General features: G+C 40.3%; 2 protein-coding genes and 1 long non-coding RNA gene across 17 annotated transcripts in view; 1 reads left to right on the top strand and 2 right to left on the bottom strand.

The window, feature by feature from the left end:
* ADNP (activity dependent neuroprotector homeobox) overlaps window positions 1-757 on the bottom strand; it is a 32662-nt gene extending 31905 nt beyond the window's left edge. For all 11 annotated transcript variants that reach the window (XM_075166527.1, XM_075166521.1, XM_075166520.1 and 8 more), the window contains exon 1: window positions 362-757. The gene's annotated coding sequence lies outside the window, so the exon portion shown is untranslated. The remainder of the gene's footprint in view (window positions 1-361) is intronic.
* Window positions 28-15727, top strand: LOC142089714 (uncharacterized). 4 transcript variants are annotated; one of them, XR_012676280.1, is made up of 5 exons: window positions 133-241; window positions 1677-1799; window positions 5479-5599; window positions 6306-7532; window positions 14345-15727. It is a non-coding gene; the product is annotated as an uncharacterized LOC142089714 (long non-coding RNA). The 4 variants fall into 4 exon arrangements; XR_012676279.1 differs by lacking the exons at window positions 133-241; window positions 6306-7532 and adding an exon at window positions 28-113 and having other exon boundaries at window positions 13949-15727; XR_012676278.1 differs by lacking the exon at window positions 6306-7532 and having other exon boundaries at window positions 62-139; window positions 13949-15727.
* On the bottom strand, window positions 12189-24379 carry DPM1 (dolichyl-phosphate mannosyltransferase subunit 1, catalytic). Of its 2 annotated transcripts, XM_075166534.1 has the most exons (9): window positions 24224-24379; window positions 23322-23421; window positions 21203-21236; window positions 18917-18993; window positions 18773-18798; window positions 17703-17798; window positions 16136-16204; window positions 15723-15837; window positions 12189-12572 (listed from the first exon to the last, which is right to left on the bottom strand). In XM_075166534.1, the coding sequence occupies exons 1-9, from the start codon at window positions 24328-24330 to the stop codon at window positions 12468-12470; spliced, it is 729 nt and encodes a 242-aa protein (XP_075022635.1). In that variant the 5' UTR covers window positions 24331-24379; the 3' UTR covers window positions 12189-12467. The 2 variants fall into 2 exon arrangements, with proteins under 2 accessions (XP_075022635.1, XP_075022636.1); XM_075166535.1 differs by lacking the exon at window positions 17703-17798.
* Between the last annotated feature and the right edge of the window lie 33 nt (window positions 24380-24412).

A 24412-nucleotide genomic window follows, 5' to 3' on the forward strand; every position in this document is an offset into this window, starting at 1 on the left:
GGAGGGGGAAGGGAGGAGGCTGCGACTGCATCTGCCGCGCGGGCCCCGGGCAGCAGGGAGGGAAGCCGACAGCGTAGCGGTTCCCGCAGCCGGCCGGAGCAGAACCGGCCTCCGTAAGGCGGCGAAGTCTCTTCAACATGTGTGTGGCCGGGGGAGGGGGCCCGCCTGCCAACTCCGCAGCCCCCCGGCTGCAGCGGGCAGGGCGGCGGGCACGGCGCGGGACTCCCGCCCCGCCGCCGGGGTGGGGGACGGGGCTGCCGGGGGCCGCGGCACCGCCGGGCGGAGGGAGGGAGGGAGGGAGAGGGGGCGGGCGGGGGCTGCCCCCGCCCGGGTCGGACCGCGGACTCACGCACACACCTACCTGACTGGGGCTCTCCTCAGCAGCGAGGGCGGGCGCTCCCCCGGCACCTCTGGCTGGGGGTGGGGGTGCGCGGAGCTGCCTCCCTGGCGCCGCCCGGGTCCCTGGGCGGGCGGGCGGAGCGGAGCCGGCGGCGGCGCGGGGGAGACAAAGGGGGCTGGATGGCGGGGGGGCGAGTGTGCGGGGGGTGGCCTATGGTGAGCGGGTCCCGGGGGGCGGGGGCGGCGGCGGCGGCTTCACTGGGCTCGGTCCCCGGGGCGGGGGGTGTGGGGCTCCGGGGCGGGGGGGGGGGCTCCCTGGGCGCCCTGCAGACAATACAGCCGGGTCCCTCCTGCCCAGAACCTGCCCTGGCCAAGATGGCGGCCGAGAAAGAGCGGAAGTGACGCGAGACTCTCATTAGCATACGGGACTCATTGTCCGGCGGGAGGGGAGGGGGCCGCGCCCCGGGGGGGAGGGGGCCCGAGCCCCGGTGGATTCCCGCTGGCCTGGCCCCCATCCCGCCCCGCGGGCCGCGCCCCGGCAGCGGCGGGCGGGCGGGTTACATAACCCCGCCGAGAGCGGAGGGGCTCTCGCGAGAGAGACGGATGGAGCTGCCGCTGGCGGCTGCGGCGGAGACTGGCGGCGGGATCTACCCCGGCCCCGCTAGGAGGCGCCGCGCCCTGCGGCTGGGTCCGGAGCGGGAGCTGACGCCGCCCGGTTATCCCTCCGCCGCCCCCAGCCGGGACTACATCCTGTCCTGAGGGGCCTCCGCCGCCGGGGCGGGGGCACGAGCCTGGCGAGAAACACGCCCACGTGACCGCGGTGCGCGCACGTGACCGCGCGGCCGTGAGCACACGGTCTCGTGCCGCGGCGAGCGGCGGCCCCGGCGGCGCCTCAGGGCGCGCCCGCTCCCCTCCGCGCGCCGCCGCCGGGCCGCAGCCCGCCCCCGGGGCGGGGCGGGGCCACCCCGCGCACGGCGGCCCCCGCGCCCCGCCCCGCCCGGCCCGGGCCGGCCCCGCGCCCCGCGGCGGAGCCCCCGGCGCCCGCGCCTCGGCGCACACCATGGACAGCGCAGCCGGCGGGGCGGCCTGAGGGGCCGGGGCCGCCTTCCCCTTCGCGTCGGCCTCCCGGCGGCCCGCCTCAGGCGTCGGGCGGGCGCCGGGGAGCGGCCCGCGCCCGGGTGTGCCCTTCCAGAGCCACCGCACCCCTCTGCAGGACCGCCGGGCGGGGGGGTCCCGGACCCGGGGTAAGCTGCAGGCCGGGCTCAGCCGGAGGGAGGGAGGCTACTTTGGGCGCCTCGTTAGGGTCAGGCACTGCAAAATCTTCCTTAAACTCTTAGGAGATTCATCAGGAAATTTGGTGAGGTGACAGAGGACGTGTCTGATTTACACACTGCTGCTCTCCGAAATCTAAGTGTATGGTGTTACGGTGTAATTTACGGAAGGCAAGAAATCATCCAGAGGTGGGTGCGTGTCATGTTTCTGGTGAGCTTCGTGCATACGTGTTCACACGCATACATGCAGTAGACAGATGATCGACTTCACAAGTGTCATTTCAGAGCAGTAACGTCTGGGTCATGACAAGACTCCGCATGCGATTCTTCCTTCTGGATCGAGACAAACATGCTCAAGATCTCTTCAACAAACGAGGCCCAATTCCATAGCACAGTAAAAAAAAATTCTACAAGTGAAAGGGAACGATGGCCTTTGTTACTTAAAAAATACGCAAACACTTGAAGGATGAAGTAAAGCGTAATTCCTTCCATCCTCAGCATTCAAAACCTTTCTGGTTCAGAGTGACATGTGTTATAGTTAAACCTTACAATACTAGAAAAAAAAGTCCGTGTTTTCGAATCATTGACTGAAGTATAAAAGCATAGGAATTATTACTTAGACTTCATAAAACTCAAGTATCTCCCACATTTTCAAGTGACTGATATCCTGAAAATGTGTACACCACTGTGTTGTATCACAATTCACATAAATAGCTTTTGTGAAGAATTTAGTGACATTTTCTTGTGTTTGTTAGCTTGCTTTAAGACTTTCTAGTTTGGCAGAATTTAGAAGTACGCTATTTGTCACTGTCTGCAAATCACACCTTTATTTCATCAGGTACTTTCATGGTATCTTCACATTAGTGGTCGTAAGAATCAGTAAATCACAGAAAAGGTCTGTCTTTTACAGCAGAATGGAAATAGACAAAACTCACCTGCAAAAGCAGAGCTTGTGCTTCAGCATTAAAAGGGTTTCTAGAACTGAGGTACTTGAAAGTTCCACATACGCATATGTGAAATATGTCTCAACTAAGGAAAGCAAAGAAAGCTGGTTTGGATTTTCTATAACAACTTCAGTTTGCCTTCCAAGAGTAGATATTTTTTTCTTTGATGGCGCAATTAAGAAAGTATGTTGGAAAACATTTCTGAAACGTTAAGTCAGTACCATATCCAGAAGCTATCAACTAACTTCATGGCCGCTTAAGCCAGTGTGGTTGCTATCGACTAAAATACACAACCCCAAACAAACTTTAGGACCTTCTTATTTCAAGACTTTTTAATTTATGCTTTACCACTGACCACTTTTTAGCAATCACTTATTAGTGGTGCATTATAACACACTTTTACTTACCCAACGTGTCTCTTACTGGTCAGACTTCTGTTTTCTTCTTAATTTAAATTTTAAAAGAAAGGGAGAAATGTTTGCAGCACATTTAATACAGTATTGTTACACAAACTTTCCTTCTTTCTGAAAGAAGAAAACAAGCCATGACGATAAGCAATTCTAAAAGGTTTGGAGTGAAGAATGATAGCTACTGCAGTTGCCTCGCCTACTGAGAGTTGTACGTCCATATGATGCTTTTGGTCGTGTAGAAGAATACTTAACTGAGAAACTGAATTGTAGTACCAGAAAAGAGAAATGGAAGGTAGCAAGCACTGATTTAGACGTTCTTGGGTCATTTGGTTATGCCTGGAAAATGGCAAGGTTGGAGAGGATTGTCCCATTTAACTGACTGTATCTGTCACCACCATACTTCAGGGCACTAGCATGAGGTTATTACACATAGAAAATAAATTTCTAAGAAAATACAACAGCAACAGAAAAAAAATGTATAAAAATACAACAGCATCGGAAAAACAAATGGCTGACCCATAGACCTTGTAATCTAAGAGCTGAATTTGAGAAAAGAGAGTGAGAAGTGTCTGAAGGTTAGAGGAGCTGAGTTTAATGGAACATGATAATGCAATTGGAAATAGAAATTATATTTGATAGATACTTAAGGGAATGAACACAACATGAAGACGTGTGCAAAGGATACAGAATATCCAACATAATTTCCAACAGAACTAGTTGGAATCCAGGCAGGAGAACTGAATAGGCTTTTGGACATCTTTCCATGTCCTGAATTCCGGGTGTGAGCGTAAGTATCAGAGTAATTTTGTATCTTGCTGTAATTTCTTGATACTTACCAGAAGAAGCCTCCAGGCTAGGTTGGCAGCCAGGTCAGCTGAAGATAGAGAGTCCTCTAACCACCTCCTCAATATCAACAACATCGAGGAGTTTCCAGCTGGAAACAGCATTTCCAGCCATGATGGTGGTACCCAGTCCAGAATTAGGGCCAAAAAGAGTATGGAAAACAATTTGTAAAGAGTTCGGAAACGGGAATTTGGTGTGAGAGGGAATTAAATTAGATATGGATGGAAAGAAGAGCATCATCTGCAGAAGGCAGAAACACCCACTCAGTGCAAAAGATGGGTGATGCACGCAAAGTTTTTTAAGGCAAGGGAGAGAACAACAAGAAGGAAAGATAATGTAGCAGCAGTTTGAGCACTGCCTGCTTTGGGGTAAGGTCTGCAATGATTGAAAGAAAGTGCTGAAAAAATTGGGGGGAAGGATGAGACGGTATATGTAGAAAGCAGTCCTCAAATGATGGACAAAATCTTGTTCTCATTTAGTTCAGTGAGAGTTTTCATGGTGATTTGCACAGTATGACAAACAGCAAGTATTGTCAACAGCGAGTTAGAAAAGGAAGATGAGAATAATACAAAGTTTGTATGAAAAGATTGATTTTAAAGGTAAAATTCAAGCAGTGGGCAAGAAGGAGAAAAGGAGTCCTGAGCCCATTTTTCTCCTGTGTGTACAGAGTGAGGTGAACAAAATGAAACAAAAGTTGATAATAGTCTTATTATACTTTTTATATTACAGAAGTGGGTATTGTTTCTGACAATAGACTATGGCCACTAGAAAAATCAGTAAAATCATAGCATTGTAAGAGATAAACACTTAACACCAGAGGGGAGACAATTACCATTCCCAAGTTGAATAGGTATAATTGAACATGTGTTGTGCTACTGATTCAGGTCAAAATTGTGCCCAGATTCATAATTGTACTAGTTTAGCAGCAGTACTATGTTTGCTTTTTATTCAAATGCAAAATAATTAAGACAACTATCAATGGCTTTAAGCACCTAACATAATTAATTATATAATAAATACAAGTTAATCCTCAGCAGCATTAAGATCACTGGTCTCACAATGATCTTTAAGACTCATTAAGTCATCTAGCTCCTATGCTGTTTAGACACTTCATGATCTGTGAGCATTCTCTAACCTTCTTCCATGAAAATGACTTTGGGAAAAGCCACCAGGAAGGAACCAAATTTAGTCTGTATCAAGATGAAAGTAGGGAAGAACTATCCCTCGACACAGAGTACTCTCCTTCTTTTCTTCTTGTTTTTTTTTTAAGAAGATACTCATATTGAGCAGGTCTGTGATTAGAGCTACTTAAGATAGGTTTGCTTAGTTGGTTGGGATAACTTGAAAGGAAAGGTTGATCTCTTAGACCAATAAGAAATTTATCTGCCATAAGCAACACTTAAATTTCACTTGGAAGCTGGTCAGTCAAGTATCATGTCCTTTGAAGGTGATGCTGTACTGCCATTCTTTCTGTGGATATAGGATTGACGTCTTACATGTTGTCAACGCTTTCAGAAACACTGTGTTCAGATAGGATTTCCTTAATGAAAGACTTTGATTAAAATGGAAAAATCACCTAACTTCAGTATTTCAATAATTTATCACTTTCAAGCAGCTTGTCTTTTTCACTTCCCCTGCATTGTACAATAAGCAATATAATTATTTTGACAGGACCCACCCATCAAAAGTACTGCCATATGCCTTCTTTGCAAGAGCAAGCAGAATGGAAAACTGGACTAGAAAGGAGTGCTCTCCAAACACATGGCAGTCATGACACAAAATTCACCATGTAGTAAGTAAATCTGGTTATTTTCTTCCTGGGTATCTCCCCAGTAGTTGCACAGAAGTAGTGGGACAGAAGACCCCAAAGCATTCTCAAGCAGTGACTGTAGGAGCTCAGTCAAGATCTTTCCTGTTCTGGAACAGAAGTAGAAGTATCATTTATCGGTGCTCAGATTTTCCCCTTCCTGAGAGCACAGCATTTTACAAGCTAGATAACCATCCTCAGCTTCCCAGGAAACATCAAGTTCTCAGTTGTGGTTTTGTTTGGGTTCACCTCCTAGGGGTGTGCCATATTTGCAAAAAGTCAAAACAGGAAAGAAGTTTGTGAGCCAAACACAGGGTGGTTGGTTTTTTTTTTATTATGATGCACCATTGTACCAAGTTCTGTTGAACAGTCAGTGCAACTAACCTTGCAGGGATAACCTTCCATTTTATTATCTTTGCCCACTGCTGCTTTGTTGAAATTCCCTCTCTCAAGGGCTGAATTTTCAGATCTAATTTTAGATTAAAAGTTGCAGTTCAGTTTCCTTCTCTCCAGTCCCAATATATTTTCCCCTGAACAGTAACAGTCACAATCTGTAAGAAGTTATAAATGGCCACCATGCCTGAAGAAAGAAGGTAAAATGTGGCAGGAACAGAAGAGGAAATGATGCTCAAAAAGCTTCTGTGCTTTACAGAAGTTCTGTGATTACCTTCTTTATTCATGTCTTCTACAGCATGGCACCTTGGAGGTAATAGGTCGTGAAACAATGATGAAGTTTGATAGCAATCCTCTTGTCTGCGTATACCCTGTTCATACTGAGCCTAATGTTAAAATTTGCCTAGAAGTCTGGAATGCTATGCGTTGAAAAGCTGTTGCTGAAGTTATCAATGTATTGAACTCAGTAGGCAATCTGTCATTTAATTCATCTGTGCCAAGATTTTAATCCATGCTTATACTTGGAATCTTGATAAACCCTTAAATAAATATTAATGATTAGTCATAATTATTTTTTACTGTTGATATGCAGAAGGTTGTGCAACCTTGCAGTTGGCTTTCTACACAGTCCACTGGAAAATATGTTTTATTATAATGCTTATATTGGCAACTAGGTATGTCTTTATTGCAGGCTCAGATTAAAGCCTCAGATTTAAAAAAACCCCAAACAAACCAAAACTGTAGCCAACTCCCTCCAACCTCAGATCAGACACATCCTCACCCACAAGACCCAAAACAGATAAGCTAGGGATTTCATTTTGATACTGGTTTCACATTCAGTTGGATATGTTGACCAGGCCTTGGTTGTCTGAAGTGGTTGTCCCAGCTTCAGAATCATAATGATCTAGGTCAGAGGGATTAAACTGCTTGACCTTGTGAATTACATACCTGAATCTTCATATGACTGAGTGTGACAAAATCCATACCTCAGGGTATGAAGGTATTGCATATCCCTGAGGCATATCCCTATTGAGGGTGTTAGGGGCACGAGGAGACCACAGCTGCTCACAGTCTGGCTGCCATGTAGTGTAGTTGATCAGGGGCTAAGTCCTTGGACAAGAGATGATACCAATTTTAGTAGCCTCCAGTTACGTGTTTCATCTCACAGCGGGGCTCCAGATAGTCTAATGAAAAACTTCACGCTAATACAGGGCTGCTTAAGTCACTCAGCAGAGCTCTGACGGGGGACGTGCATTCAGAAGTACTCTCAAACCAGAGTGCACGCACCAAACTTAGGTCAAGGATAATCCTACTGATATGGCATGCAAAACTCCACAACCCATTCTTCTTTAACTTCAAGTCTGTTGGGACTGCATGCTTGACGTTTAGCACATGCTTTGGCTGTTCTAATGGATTTGAACAACTGAGCCTGCAGTGTCAGGGTTTTCATACACCACATTGAATTTCTAGCCCACAATAACAGAACAAGAAATCTTCCCAGAACCTTGCCTGTCTGCCAGTGAAGGTAATCAGTTTGCCATTCAGGGGAAAGTGAATATTACTGGTGCAAAATGTGAGTTACCTTCTTCCCCCTCTTCATTAAACATGCCCAACCAAATATATCCATGATATATACTGATTTAAGCCAGGAATGAGTTAAAACTCCTGTTCTTGCCAAATGATTGAGTGCTTGCAGACACAGATTCCTAAGAAAGTATAATAGAGAAAGTACATTAGCAGAGTATTTGTGCCTTCATAGGAAATGAATATGGATGTAATTAAGAAAAACTGATTTATGTGGAACTGTAAAACCAGGGACATAAAATGAAAAATTCGCTGTAAATGTCAAGTCAGTGTTTTGTGGTGGCCAAAACAAGAAACGTAGAGTATTGCAATGGTATTAAGAAAGGAACTGAAAACTAAAATGCCACTATATAAATCCCTAGTACATAAATATTTAAGACATTGTATGGCACCTGATCTCTAAAGATTATAGAACTGTTGTTCTACTATAGTCTGCTACTAACATTTTGAGAATAGCAATGTGTGGTGTGGCTTCTTGTCTGAGGAAATTAAAAAGACAAGACTGAGTATGATAAGGGGATAAGCAGGGTCTATAAAATAATAGGAAAAGGCAAATGGGAAACAAGAAATAGGGAACATACAATACTAGAATCATAGAATGGTTTGGGTTGGAAGGGCCCTTAAAATCATCTAGTTCCAATCCCCCTGCCATGGGCAGCGACACCTTCCACTAGACCAGGCTGCTCAAAGCCCCATCCAACCTGGCCTTGAACACTTCCAGGGATGGGGCATCCACAACTGCTCTGGGCAACCTGTCCCACCACCCTCATAGTGAAGAATTTCTTCCTAATATCTAATCTAAATCTACCCTCTTTCAGTTTAAAACTGTTACCCCTTGTCCTATCACTACACTCCCTGATGAAGAGTCCCTCCCCATCTTGCCTGTAGGCCCCCTTTAACTACTGGAAGGCTGCTATAAGGTCTCCCCAGAGCCTCCGCTTCTCTAGGCTAAACAACCCCAACTCTCTCAGCCTGTCTTCATAGGAGAGGTGCTCCAGCCCCCGATCATCTTCACGGCCCTCCTCTGCTTGAGCAGGTCCATGCCTTTCCTGAACTGAGGGCTCCAGAGCTGGACATAGCACTCCAGGTGGGGTCTCACCAGAGCAGAGTAGAGGGGCAGAATCACCTCCCTCGACCTGCTGGCCATGCTTCTTTTGATGCAGCCCAGGATACGGTTGGCCTTCTGGGCTGCGGGCACACATTGTCGGCTTATGTCCAGCTTTTCATCCACCAATACCCCCAAGTCCTTCTCTGCAGGGCTGCTCTCAATCCACTGATTGAGAACATCTGATGAATTTATTAGGCAGTAAGCTTAAAATAAACAAAAGAAAGTACTTGACAAAATACATGTATTAAAATTGTTGAACTCATTGCTATAGGATGCTGTAGAAGCCAAAACTTTAAATGGATTCAAAAAGCAATCAGATTCTTAGAAAACACAAGGAACCATTAAAAGGTCCAGACCTTCTTGACCTCTGGCTCCACAAGAACCTATATTACTGACTGTTGGTGTGTTTGGGCAAAGATCATACTAGCCGTGTTTCTTAGTTGCTTACGTTCTGCATCCATTGTTGAGCACTGCAAGAGATAGTATAGCCAATCCTGCATAACTTCCTTCTTACGTTATAAGCCGTTCTTCCCCTACAATACATATTCTTTTAAAATTTTTGGGTTTATGTTAAGAACTTACATAGGTGGTCTTCAAATACAAAGAGGCTTGCTTAAAAGAAGCTGAGAACAAATTCGAGTAACTCGAAGTGTTTCTGTTGAGCAACCTGGTCTAGTGGAAGGTATCTCTGACCATGGCAGGAGGGGTTGGAACTAGACGATCTTTAAGGTCCCTTCCACCCCAAACCATTCTGATTCTATGTTAAAAGACTAAAAAACAGCTTAAGTAGCACGAAGTGATGGCTATTTCATCCCATTATTTGCTAAAAAGATACTAGCTTTATTAAAGAAGGTCCTCTGTTAGAGCTTCGAACACTGGTTACAGTATTACAATACTTACTCTTCATGAATCCTCACAGCAGTGCATGCAAGAGACGAGGTCAGCAATAGAATGCAGTTTTACAGCTTGTTTTTGCAATGTTTTCCTATATACAGAACACTGTTCAAGTACTGGTGAGGTTCTACAGTGCCAGATCTAAGTGCTCAAAGACAGGGAATACTTTAGAACCACATGTTTTTAGTCACCTCAGTGGAGAAACTCATTGGAAAGGAAGTACTGCAGGCTGAGATGTGGGAAAGGATGGAGAGGTGATTTAGGCCAGTTCTGGGTAAAGATTCTGTTTTTTTTTTCTAACTCAACATTAACAGCATACTATTTTATGATTCTCCTCTCTACAAGTGCATGGAGGGTCAAATGCACAAACAACAGCTACCTCTTCTGAAGTTCAGGCTTTTAAAATTTACTGTAAGACAACTTTTGAAAGTGCGTTCAGCATTCATGTAGTTATCTGCAGGCCAGCCCCCCCCCTTTTTTTTTTTGAAGAAATATACACTCTTTTTGCTAGGAAAAAAAACCCAGATGGTTTTCATGGTATATATTGTGAAATATGTGTGTGGGTGTATGTATATATCCTACTAACTCAGGGAAAGCCTGTATGTTCTTAATTCTGCTTCTTTCCACTGGATCCATGTATCAGTTCCTTTCGGTAGTGCTTTCTACAAGTAACCTGGTGCAGGCTATTGAAATCAGTTTCACTCTTGTGACCTTTTCTTGTTTCAAGAAGTATTGTAGAGTGTCTACTTGTGTCCTGATGCCATGAAGCACTTGTTTTTGTTTCTTTCTAGCACTTCTTTCCTAATAACTTAAATACCATTACCTTTAAGCATAGTAAGAAATATTACCTATTTATCTAAAACTGTCCAGTCACGTTTCAAATTTTCACATGCTGGAGCACACAAAATATGCCATGTAGTATGATCCTAGTTTATATGTAGAAACATCTTCCTCCAAAGGCGATCTCATAAATAGATAAATGAAGGAAATTTACCAGGTAATTTTCATAATTAAAAAGTAGGTATGCACATTCTAAAAGCTGAACCCTAATTCACAGTAATTAGATCATGAATAACTAATATAATGGACTTTAGTTATATATCGCTACATAAAAGTCTGAGAAAAATATGATCTTGTATGGTTTTCAGTGGTACGTAAATTTGAATAAACATCTAAAAACTCAATATTTGGTCATTAAAAACTTTGTACCTGTTTTCAACTTAAAATGTTGATTTTAGCCATGAAACCTCCAAATGAAACATAAATAGATGATACCTTTTCACTGGAGATTTCAGTGGCCCTTTAGACCCAGAGATTTGTTTCTGTATGTATTATTAGATCTGATTAGCCTGCACCAAATGAAATTATATAGAATTTGCTGGAAAAGTACAGCCAAATGTCACAAAATATACAGTTAAGTCACTGTAACCCAGTTACAGGTAGATTCAAAACCTACAACTACTTTTTTTATTATTTTAAAGAAAATTAAATATGAAATGTTTTCTCTGAATACTCAGAAAAGGAGAAAAATATCAGAATCCGCACAACTTCACTAAAAAACAAAGAAATATCTCTAAAGCAGCCCACTAGAAAATAAGCTTTTGTTTTAAAGTTCTATTTAATTAATTTTTGTCACTGACTGTTATAACTATCTGAAATAGGAATTTATCATTTACCTACAGACTTTCTAAATTTTTTTCCTAATATTAACAACTGTATCTAGTGTACTAAAGGAATGCAGACAAACAGAAGCCAAATAGGAGTAATTTTTTAGACATTTGTTGCTCCTCCTTTCCTACCATTAATTTTCTGATACAGGTATCCATGGAACTGCCCCCCCCCCCCCCGCAAGAATGACGACGTATTTTTCATATATATAAAGCCATTATCAGAATAACTTCATCCTCCCACTTACTTCTTCCCCCCTCCCCAAAGTGCATATTTGATTGCAAGGGCTTCATAATTTCTGAGTTCTGGCTATATCAAACAGTGAAACAAAAAATAGTATTACTCTGTTTGTATTTCGTTCATCAAGATCTGGAACAAATACAGATTTTATATTGCAAACTGTTATTTGACATAAGAAAAATTTCTCAAATGTCTTCAGTGAGGTGAATTGGGTCTTCTGTCACCCTAAAGTTCAGTGAGATGTCATACTCCTGTTTTATAGATTCTAAAAATGTTTAGTTTCTAAAGAAAATAGGAAAAGGGAATCATCTGCTTCTGGACAAACACACAGAATACAAAATTATTCCACACATACGATTCTTTTTCTTATCCAAAGAATATTCCTTCCTTCCAGTCTAGGAACAATTTTACAAATAATAAATCACTGTACTCATCTGTATTTCCTTTTAAACTACACAAGCTAGTATCAGTTCTGTAGAGACTGTTATATATATCTGCTTTAAGATACATGTATTTATGTGCTGAAGAAAGAAAGGGAACCAACTGCCATATATTTAAAATACTATCTGCAAACCACAGAACAAAGATAAGATAAATTCTGTACATTTTTTTATGTCCTTGATTGTCTTTATTTCAAAATCATATTTAGTGTCTGCTGAATAATGATTCATTTCTAAATGCAAAAGATCATTTAGCTTTGTGTTATTTATTAAGACTTCAGTATTTTTACAAAAATAGAATAAAGCATTAGTCTTTATTAGCTTTTAGTTTAACATACAGTTCATTTATTTTGAAAGGAGCATTTTGGATTACAATATATTTAGTTTACTATTGGTGGTTCATTTAATTGTTAGTTTATAGCAGGTCTTCTGGTCACCACACAAATTATCAAGCTTCTGCTAGTATATATTAAAAACCACACAGATGTCAGAAAGTTTCTAAAAAAGTTGATTTAGGAATAAACTATCATGTTGTAGCAAACAAGGTCAACAGTCCCTTTAAGAAGGAGACTATTTCATTGCCTCCCAGTTTAGATTCTCCATAGACACGATCCACAAATGAAATGGGAACCTGTTGAAACAAGCAAAACTATTTTTAAGGTTCAAAACCTAAATAATCAGATATTCTGTAAACAAAAGAATGGCCTTTGAACTACAGCATGTTTAGACATGGGAAGAAGGCAAGCACCAGATTAGCTTCCTTTGTGTCAGTTCTTCTTACCAGTGACTTCAATGATGCCCCATAGCTGGGGAGAATGAAATTATTTGGTTTATCATCTTTAAAGATGATCCAAAGACATTACTCATTGGCTGGATGATACACCAGTCAGAACAAACTTAATAGCTTAAGTAAAGCCTAGGGGCTTAAAATGAACCTTCACCACTTTCCTTGTTAGCTAAATTCAATACCTTTGAGTCAGTGCCTCAGGAAGGCAAAAATCTCGGGCTGCCATGAAACCGCATTCTGCTCAACCTCGCCACTGGCTAGAAGATGACATCTGAATATGGCAATTAGTGCACATTTTACAAGCAATACCTGTCTTTGTCTTTGACCATTTTATAGATTATTTACAGGATTAAAGGGCATTTAAAACACTAATTTTGGTTTCCTTACTTAACTGATCATACTGTCCAGATCAACTCACTACTTATGAAATGGTAGGAACATACTGCTTTTCAGTAATTTGACCACGTACAAATGACATATGACAGGACATTCTGCCAACACTGTATTAGAATATTCAAGAATTTCCATATATGTTTGTCTGCAAAATTGAAATACTTCAGGGGCTAAAATAAAGAATTGCATTTGCAAAAGTCATTTAAAAATTGGCTTAGCGTTCCGCTGGCAGTTTCAACCAGAAATCATCTGGCAAGTGGAACACAAAAATCACCACACCCTTGCATCTATGCCAGGACTGAGGATTTCTCACAATTCTAGCAGATCAGTCCACAGTAGAAAAGAACCCAGGGCAAGAAGATGGTAAGGAAGATACCTAAAAAGGCATGCAGACAGACTCAACAATGACTCTGGCTTTCTTAGTAGGGTCCCTTTCATGATCCCAGTAAGCATCCTCGCAACTGCAGACAGCTGATCTATGGGGCATGGACAGAAATCACTGAATATATAATCAGTGCAGGATGTCAGAAGTGACATTTCCTGACTAGTGACGAAAGAATGGTTAATATCTCATCTCATAAAAGGTATCCAGTCTTTCCCTTCAGTATAAGAATTAACCACCTGTGTCGTTGCCGGACTTTGCCTTTCTTGCATAAGAAGTTCTATCATTAGTCTTAAAGGAAGCATTTTCAAAAGGGTGTATTCCATGCACTGTGGTACATTTCATATATGGTAAAGAAGTACAGCAAAATGAAACAGAGGTGCATACAAGATTAATCAGGTATAGCTTGTGTCAGTTCATCTCATCGTCCATTTGTTCCTTTTAGACTGGCAGGTCGCAATCTTCATTTTCAACTCTGCTTATGAAATATTTTACCCTCACAACTGTATCTACATTTTACAACTGCATAGAAACTCCTATTCTGCCCGTAGAGTTGCAGCACCCGCAAACCAGGAATTAGACATGCAGGTGTCACCTCTTCTGGAATTTCAGTGTTACTATTTGGAGAATTACAAAATATATGAAGATGATAAGTATTGATCAGGAAATACTGTATCAATGTACTTGAAACATTGATAGAAATAGAAATTTAGAATAGAAATAGAAAATTGTCCTGCCCCAGGAAGTTACAATATAGAGATGGTACACAGAACAGTAAAAATACAATAGTCTTATTTATAGGTCTATGTCAGCAATATGAACACTGTCAAGTTTGTTACAGATATCACAATGGAAATCTTAAAGACAAGGCTGAAGCAGAAAAATGAAGGAATTTTTCAGATGTTAGAGAGAACTCCTCCCACGTGTGAGAAACCAAAGGAGGAGGGAAGATGATGCTTACTTGAGAATGTAACAGATGAATTGTGGAGGATGGCATAACTGACCCTCGACAAAACAGAGCCCACGTCTAAACACTGACTGGGAGACATTAGGCCTAGCAAAGACTGTCTGTCAGGCTTTGAACTGGAAGACAAATACCTTATATTTGATGCTATACAACCAGTAGAGGCACATAAATAAATAAGTGGTGGAATCTAATAATAGACAGAAAAAATGTTTTTGCAGCAGCAGCCTGAAGAGGTATAAGCAACCCAAGATTGCACTTTTTTAAAGCTAGAGAAGTGTACTTTACTGTTTTAAAAATTTATAGTAAATAAAACCTCATCTCACCCTAGGTTTCAGTATCTGGATGTATAGACACGTGAGGATTTGATTCAGCAATATTAGAAAGCAGTAAGTGAATGCAGCTGGATGTGAAGACCAAAGAAATTAGGGTCAAACCCCAGCTACAAACAGGATAGTGATGTTGCTCCATAAGCAAGAAAGGTGGAAGAAAAGAGCTTGCTTTATTGTGTGGAAATACTCTACCTGATCTTGATAGAGAAATGCAATATGTAAGGTTCAGAGAGAGAAGTACCAGCAACAGAATTCTCTGGCAATTCACAGTCATGAAAATGATGATGATGAACTGGTTCTGAGATTTGGCTGCAGAGAGAATTCCAGTGAATCATCTTTAAAGACACCAGCAAGAGCAATTCAATGAAATATAAAAGGCAGCAATCAGACTGCTGGAAATATAGGATCTAACAATTGTTTGGAGTTCTTTTTCAATGATTGTAGACAGCACATTCAAAGAGTTTAGAAGTGGAAAGTTGTGATAGCTGGAAAGTTGGAAAATAACAAGGCAATAAATGACAGAGAACAGAATAAATCTGAAATAGAATCAGGTTGCTGGAGAAAACAAAATTATTTGAGAAGACCTAACTGGAGATGTCTGTACAATATGAAGGAGGAAAGGAAAGGCTCAGACCAGCTTCATGGTATATTTTGACTTCTTTCCTCCCTTTGAAGAACCTTGTAAAATTGTAAGCTAAAGAAATGGCAACAGGAAGAGGGAAGGATCTCAGAAGCGTATCAGCCAGGGCAATAAGTAACTGGAATTTCAGATCTGGTATTCACTGGAAAAGCTGGAAAAATAGAGTCCTACATATGTAATTTCTTGCTTCTTCCTGGAAGCGCACAAAATTTCCTATGCTCCCAGTAATCTGTATCTACGTTTAAATGAAAGCACAATAAACTTATCAAAACTTTTACTATACCTCTCCAATAGTATATCCTAACTGTCTAGCCCGAACAATCATCTCCATCTGGAAGACATATCCTTTAGAAACACATTTCTCCATTAGTTTCTGTAAGACTTCTTTTCTGTATAACCTGTAAACGATTACAAAAAAAAAAAAAGAAACCTGAAGCACAATTTCTGAGCTTCGGAAATCAAGATAGTGTGTAGGAATCTTAACTGTAATAACTCACTCGTATCATTGCTATTTTAAAAAAACCTTTTAACGAAGTCATAGGAGCAATGGTTCTTGCAATCTAGTCTACTATTTCTTACACACTTTCCAAACGGATTTCATAGTCCTCAGTAAAGAAAGTCTGTTCTTACTCCTGTTCCTTATTCAACAGTTTCTTATTTCAAATAAACTTTATGAATTGCAAACCAGACCCATACCTGAAACTCCCTGTTAAGTCTGATGCACCTGGTCTCAGCAAAACCTGAGTTATAAAATTGGCACCACGACTGTGAAAGAAAACATAAATGTCAAAATTGCTCAGTACACAACTCTGAAAGACCAAGCAGAACTCTAGAAAATAAGTAAATGTCATTCTACTAGCAAAAAAAAAGAAACCTTTTATTATTTAATATGAAACAATTATATTTCTAATATGTTTTCACTGCTAGATTTGACTTAATAAATCACAGAATCATAGAATCTCAAAATCAAAACCCAACGTTTTGTTTTTCAAATGTATATGATTAATAGATTATTGAACTTCTCTATGAAGGAGAAAACAATGATTTTTAGAAATTAGGTTTACAATCTGGTTCTTTATGGTAGAACTGTCAGTACAACTACACACTAATGCAATACAAAAGTAGTAAATTTGACAACAGTCAAAACGACATTTTTCTTCTGACTAACATTCACTGTAAGCAGAGAATAAAAATGCTTCCTGGACAAATGTGAGACTTGGATTTAGAAAATCAAGGTTCAGTTTTGGTTTGCACTGCTTTCGTAGTATGATAAGGATAAGCTCCACTGATGAAAAATTCAGTTGTGAGACAGAAAAGCCAGTCATAACTATCTTGCTGAGGGCTGTATTACACACTGATACGATATGCAAGTCTTTCACCTTGTCCAGTATAATGTAAAGGGATTCCTCTGTAATGTTCATTTAGCTCTCTTCCTTTTTTTGGGCTTATATTTTATTTAGATTCACAAAAAGATGAGCACTTAGTCCAGCCATTAAAAAACAGGAGAAATGCAAATACAGTCCCTGTGATACCATCTCCAGATCAGAGTGGTAACACAATTTCTGCTCCTAATTCTTTACAGTAACATATAAATCAGCATTAACTTATGTCTACTCTCTTAAATCAGGTGTAAGAGAGAAAGACTATGCAGAAACTTGTTGACTACCTCCTCAAAATCTGTAAGACCCTGCAAACCTGAGATGCCAGCCTCCATATGCTTATACGACCGTGACAGAGTTTTCCTCTTTACTTTTGGGTGAAACTCACCCTAGTGTTCACTGTAACTGTTTTCCAGTAAGGTCTAAGTAATGATTTATTGACATTGATCGTGCCAGATAATTCTTAACTTATGACAAATCAGAATGTCAACAGAGGAGTTTAGCAAGCGATTTACTGTTTAGGGAAAGGACCACTACAGCTATTAAGGCTAACTAAACGTGTCTTCTAAACCTGACAAAAGTGTCATACTCTCAGCTCATTCTTTGGATGATGAAGCTGAAAGACTGTCCCAACCTGATGCCATGCAGATTTGTCCACTGTTCCAACCCATTTCTCAAGCCTAGTCATATCACTACATTCTTTCTTGGTGGGTTTTAACCAAAGAATTTGCAAATCATGGATGCTTCTATTATTTAATGTAATTTTGCAGTACCCAGTACTATTTACTAAAGACTCAGTACAGCTCACACAGATTGAGTTGAGTACTTGGAATTATTATTTCTAAATAACAAATTTATGTGTAAATATCTAGAAAAATACTAACCTGATTAATTTTCTTTTCAAATCCCAGCCATATACTCCTCCATTTCCTTTATATCTTGTTCCAGATACAATATCAAAATTGCCTTCTTTCTGCTTTCTATAAGCAATTGGTTTTATCAGAAAAACAGGAGGAATATTTGTATGAAGGTAGGACAAATTTCAAAATAAGAACAATCACTCTTTTAGTACAAAATCTGTATTTTACAAACCTTTGAACAAACTAAGTAGAGAAGAGAGGAAAGCAATAGTTACGGTGGTTATAAGTATTATGCATTTAAAAACCTGTTAATTGTTTTCTTATAAAGAGCTATTTCAGGGAATCTTATGATTATCTTTTACCATCTACATCATAGAATTTCATAGACGACTTCATAAATAATTTATAAAGACCAACTTAGGCATTTTTAAAGCCTCTCTCTAGTATAAGAGACAGAATGATTTTAAATACAGATTTAAATATTCAAATTACACAAACCCATAGCAAGGAGAAAAGAAAAGTCTGGAACTATCCTTAGTCCATACCATGCCTGACAGCTGCAGAACCTTATCTAAAATTTTAGGCCTCCAGAACTACCTACCAAGAAAGTTGAAAATTACAGACTGCTGCCCTTAGCCTCCAAGTAATGCCTGTTGACCACTTCTCACAAACTGAAGTGTTACAGGGAGAGGAAGGCAAGAGGTAGACAAAAGGTAGACAAAAGTATTTCACCAATAATTGAGAACGTGGTCCTCTAATCGATATCCCTATATGCACACATGATAAAATGATTAGAAGATGACATTTACATATATGTTTTCCAAAGCTGAACACACATTACAAGGAAGAGAAGTACTTAGCCACACATGCTCTCTGTTACTTTAAACTTGGGGATTTTTGCTCTAGTTAGGAACTAATTATTTTTCTGGAATATTTTGGGACAAATCTAATGAGGTCCAATCACTTCTATTTGAATTCTTGCCTTGCCAATTTTCTTACTACAGCTAGACAGCTATACAAGAATATAAAACTTTCAAATATTACTACGAAACAATAAACAGAAGTCATTCTCTCATACTACAATCAGCACCTACCTGATAAACTCTGGAATAAATTTTGGCTGAAATGGAAGGAAAACAGATCAGAAAAGAAAAAGGGTGGGGTAAAAATAAAAAAAAACCACAATGAAAATTTAATTATAACAGAGTAAAAACACAGTACATAAAATACAGACTTACATGGTGAGAGAGGTCAGCATCCATAATAACAATAAAATTCCCAGTGGCATGCTTCATTCCATGAATATAAGCAGTGCCTGATGAAAACAGTACAGAAATAATTTCCCTCGCTATTTTAACATATGCAATCTTCTAGCCACAGTCTTCACTTCTTTTCTAAAATCGCTGTTATACTAGAAAAGGATCAAGTAAAAAGTCCAAAAATTTATTATAAAATGTATCAGTGGTCAAACATTAAAATTATTTTTCCTTTTCCCTACAATTTCAGCACTAAATTTTATAAATGTAAACGTTGGCAAACCCTACTGCACTAGAAATGCACAGAGAAACATGACTTGATAAGTGGGACACTATTTGAAATAACATTTTCAGAAGCACCATAGGCACTTAGGAGCCATAGAAAACTGGAAATAGGACACAGGCACTATAATCACCGATAGTTAAAAAACCCTGCTTTCTAGATTCAGGCTTTACTATTAGTAGTATACAGATTTTGGTTTGTTCTCCTTGACACCATGAATTATATTCTGATACCTAATCTGAAGAGAGTCTTTTTTTCTTACTTTAGATTTTGTTGTGTTTTATTCATCCTGTATGAACTGGTGTAGCTATCTTGATACGAGCTGCTATTACAGTTTTCCTCAACAATGCAAATTTCTGATCCGAGTCTATCGTTCAAAGACAGCACCGCTTCCAAGGACAGTACAGGAGCACAACAGAGATTAAAAACTGGCATATACTCTTCACTGATCCAAATTACTCTTGAATCTTTCTGTTAACTTCATAAGGAACAGATAAAACTGAAAACAAAACACTCTCGACTGCCTTAGCAGGCACTCTCACAGAAAACTAAAGTCCTGGTTAATGAACAACCTGTCTTTCCTTTCTTTTCCATGTTGTTGCAAAGTTACACAGTAGGAGTGTCACAGATTTGTGTACTGTGCATGATTAGTAGATACGGTACATGAAAAATTTAAATTCAGTCAGTTTTAATCCATAATACTGGTCAAATTAGGACAAAGGATGTAAAGGCAGAAAATATAAAACCAAAGATATGTAGGCTTTTTGGAGTTTCTTAGATAAACAAGATGTAGAAAAAAGTATAGGAAGGTGATTTAAATAGACAATTCAATATCAAAATTAGAATTTTATTTTTGTTCAGTGGACTGGAGAAATTATTTAGCTGCAGTACTCCGTACACAAGAGACGTCAAATGTTTTACCAGCACATGGAAGTGGGGTTGCCAAGACATTTAGCAAGAAAGGCAGATACTGATTAACAATAAATCAAACAAGTTATTGCATTTTATCATTTTCTCCATTCTTATTATAAGAGAGGAGGGATAAGGATACAACATGAATCTTAACAGATGGAAATATCTCCACTTTATTTGAGGATAGTTTCCATACTACAAGTTTTAATGTCATTTATGACTTCCTAGGGTATCTGCTTTTTTCTAAAGCAAATAATGACAAACTTGATTTGCATATTCTGTGAAATATGGCATCAGAGCTATAAAATTGCAGTTCTGCATCATTCCATGCAAATTTTAATGATCAATCTCAGTGGTACAAGATTGGCTCTGAAATTAATGAGATTTCTGCAATATGAGTAACTTTTGCAATGTACTTCAAAGCCTTCAATTCACGTTAGTTAACAGGTGAGACAATACTTAGTAGTTTGAGTGCTGGACATCTGTCAGATACGTATTTTTTTTATTTAATTATAGTCAAAATTCACACTGAAAGGGGTTTAACTGTGAAGAGCTCTGTCCAAATATGTGTCAGAAAAACATCCCAGCCTTCTCTGGAGATGGCACAAACTATGGTCCAATTTTTGAAGCATCCCCCACATGGGTAGATTGCACAGAAAGTACCACTGTCCCCTCTGGATCAGTAGGTTCCACACAAATATAGCAGTTACTCTTGTAAAATGTTACATTTTTTCTCGATTTAGACCCCTCATTCTGTAATCAGTGAATGCAGTATGGGAGGGAGAGAAGCAGCATGATGCTGACAGGAAAACACATTTATACAGAATTGCAGTAACCACAGTTTTCAGGTTTGAGGTTGTGGGGAACTTGTTATAAGTAATACTCTGTGATTTTTGTGTGTGTGGTTTTTAAGCTTGCTCACTTACAAAAAACTTGATGAAAACATATATTTCTGCTCTTGGGCTTTACTGTGATTTTTTTCCTGGAACTTTATACACTAGAATCAATCAAAGAATACAGCAGATTTTTTTTTTTTTTTTTGTTAGTACTAACCAGAGTTAATAAAGACTTACCGAGGCCCAACTTTCTGGCTCTGGGTCTTAGAAGCTGCAGGATATATTAAAATATACATATATTACTTGAAGTACAGTTTTTAATTAATTTTAGTGACACCTTAAAATTCGCTATTTCCAAAGTATAAAAATATTTTAAAACTTACTTTTCATTTTTAGAAATCTAGATAACATGTAAAAATAAATTTATATCTCAAAATACAAGAGAAAACCGATTATATTAAACAGGTATTTGATCAGGTCATATTTAAAAACAAACCCCTTTTGGGCTTTACTTAGTAGTTCTGCAGTAAAAAATCCAAAATTTAAAGCACCATCTTAGTAACTAAAGGATTTCCTCAAATTCCACTATCTGAAATACAGTTATGTATCTGAACAAGTCTCCCCAGCACCATTACTTTTAAGGAATGACAAACACTAACAGCAAATATTTTAGCAAGTTTCCCAAAGCGATTTAGCATATACTTTTAGTGCTGAATATAAATTTCAAGATATTCATGCGCATACAGATATAACCCATGAGTAACGACCATATAACAGTATTATTAATCTTTCAGAATATGAGTGACCAAGCTTTAAACCTGTGCCAAGTATCCTCGGCTCCTGCAGGGCCCTATGACGTGCAGGGGGAGAAGGGGGCACCACCACTAACAAAAGAGGAATCTAAATTTTAGATCATCGTGACAGTAATTTAACTTTCAACTCTTCCTAAAGTTCCTTTGATATAGGTCAGCATTTGGGGAGGAGAGGGTAGGTACTTAAGCAGTCATCTAAATATACTTCAGAAACAAATTTAAAATCTCACTTTTAAATCTTGGCTAATTTTCATGCATTATCTGAGAAGTTGTAAGTAATGTAATTCAGAGAAGAACATGGACATGGAAGAGTTAGTAATCATCAGTGCTTCTGCTGATTTGTTATTTTGGTTTCTGTTTTTTTTTTTTCTTTAATAAATAGTTGAATTTGAACATTAACAAAAAAAATCACCTAGATTCCTCATCTACTTCCTTGAACACGTTGGCCTCTCATTAAGTTAACTACATACCATGTTCCGTAAGCATAGTGTAGTAAGTGAGAAGCCCCATGGAGTTATTTGTATGATGACTCCTGAGCACAAATCAGAACAATGATTTTGCTCAGGAAACAAAGAAAAGAATTTCAGGTAAGAAAAAAAAAAAATTATCAGGAAACAATGAAAATTCACCTAATGAAAAATGACAGCCGATTTACACTTCTGCAGTAATATCAGTGTGAGCTGATGGCAGCGCCTCCACGTAATTCCACTCAAGTGTGCTTGCCTCAACACTGCTGCACGGGTTGTCCAGAGATTGAAATTCAAAATTAAACTCTTAAGCAGTGAGGAAAGGTGGGAAAAAAAACACCTCTAAAACTTCCTATATACATTGTTCTTAAAGTAATCTCTATAAATGGTACTTAATTCACAAATACTTTTTAAAACCTTACATTTACATAGTAATAGATTAGGAAAGTGTCTGACACTTGTGCTTACAGCACAAAACTGTCAAATGGAACGTTGGGTTTTTACACTGTTCTATGATAAAGCTTTCATTGCCAAAAAAAAAGACAACCTTTAATGGCTCATAAACTAAATAAATGACACTATCTTGTTATATATAATTGATGGTTATACGGTAATATATTAAATAGAAAAAACCAGTCCTGTTATTGAGGAACGCAACTAGACAGATTAAAAATAAGTCACAAGATCAGACTAGCTTTCATCTTTCCAATTTCCCTATTCCTGCAGTCACTTAAAATGAAATTAAAGCTTATCCAAACCTCATCTTTCCCTCAGGCATGCACAAAGTACACTAACAACCGCTATTCATTACCCAATAGCACACACAGAGCAATGCACAAAGTACTGAAAACATTTTGCAAACATTAATTCATGATTCTGCATATTAGTTCATAACACTGCTAAGCAGCTGCAGGACTATCATACATTTGCCTAAAGTGGTGTGCAAAAACTTAAATAACGTGTTTAAAGATGTAAACAAAGTGCAGAATCCAGGGACTCCGTTCCAGTTCTCTAAGGACTTCAAGTATATATTTCCAATAGAATAAAAATGAAAAAAATATAGAATATACAACTCACTATTTTATCTGATCCATATATCTTTTCCAATTGTTCAGCAATTTCCTGTGTCCCATCTGGGCTTCCATCATCTATGATGATAATTTCAAAATTGTTTCCACTGAAATGAGAATTGTTTTTCAATGAACAAATGGAAAACCCGATTTCACTACCTATGTCGTTTTGAAAGACATGAAACCGAAGAATAGAATACAAAGTGATTTTCTGACGGTTACAAATATATGCTATAGTTATTCTTATAGCTGTAAGACTATGCTTGTAGTGATAAAGGTGTCACTGTTTCGGGTCTCGAGCTGCAATTGCTTCACAGCACATTGCAGCAACATAAACCTCACCGTCACCCCAGCATGACCGCGGCGTTCAGCTCTAGCCTCACGACTGTGAAAGATGAAAAGCCAAAATTGCCTTTGCGCTTTCGTCTGGCAACGCTTTCTCTAGCAGTTGCTGCAGGATGGATCAGAGCACACCCGAGACCTCTGATTAGAGTAATTCCGTTTCACTAATTAACCTCGGGGAAGAGCCGCGCTCTTCACTACGGGTTAGATACAACTGGCTGCGCACCCCCCATCGCTACTGAAAAGCACGGATAACGTTATTGCCTTCCTAAGTCGTGACGTCATTTTGTACATGCTACGGACGCGTATCCCCAGCCCTACAGGCAGCCGCTCCGAACTTCTCTATCGAGGCCTCACACCGAGGGCGTCAGCCCCTCCGAGCCCCGTCCTCGCCAGCTGTCGGCTCCGCCCGAGGGGGCACTCTCGTACAGCTCCAGCTCCCCTCGCAAAGGGGCCGCCGGCTCCGTCCCTTCCGCAGAGCGGCGGCCCGCGGCCGGAGCTCAGCCAGGCCGGCTCAGGGACCCCAGGGCCCTCACCCCGCACCGCCCCCAGCCCGGGCCCCGGTACCTCTCGCAGAAGGTGCGCGCCAGGAGCCAGACGACGAGGGGCAGGTTCTCCCGCTCGTTGTAGGTGGGCAGCAGCACCGAGAACTTGTCGGCGCCGCCGGCCGCCATGTCGGCGCGCTGACGCACCCGGAACCGGCGGGGACGCGCCGCAGCCAATCAGTGCGCGCGGCGCGGCCGGAACTGCCGGAGC

The sequence above is a fragment of the Calonectris borealis genome, chromosome 17 (genome assembly GCF_964195595.1).
Source record: "Calonectris borealis chromosome 17, bCalBor7.hap1.2, whole genome shotgun sequence".
In the NCBI taxonomy this organism is placed as follows: Eukaryota; Metazoa; Chordata; class Aves; order Procellariiformes; family Procellariidae; genus Calonectris; species Calonectris borealis.

What these genes read in the sequence shown, in the direction of transcription:
- DPM1 (XM_075166534.1), bottom strand. Translation starts at nt 24,330, where the DNA reads ATGGCGGCCGGCGGCGCCGACAAGTTCTCGGTGCTGCTGCCCACCTAC. An exon ending in GCGCGCACCTTCTGCGAGAG is followed by an intron (nt 23,422 to 24,223) that starts GTACCGGGGCCC and finishes TTCTCATTTCAG; the next exon opens with TGGAAACAATTTTGAAATTA. An exon ending in TTGAAAAGAAAATTAATCAG is followed by an intron (nt 16,205 to 17,702) that starts GTTAGTATTTTT and finishes TTTCTTTCACAG; the next exon opens with TCGTGGTGCCAATTTTATAA.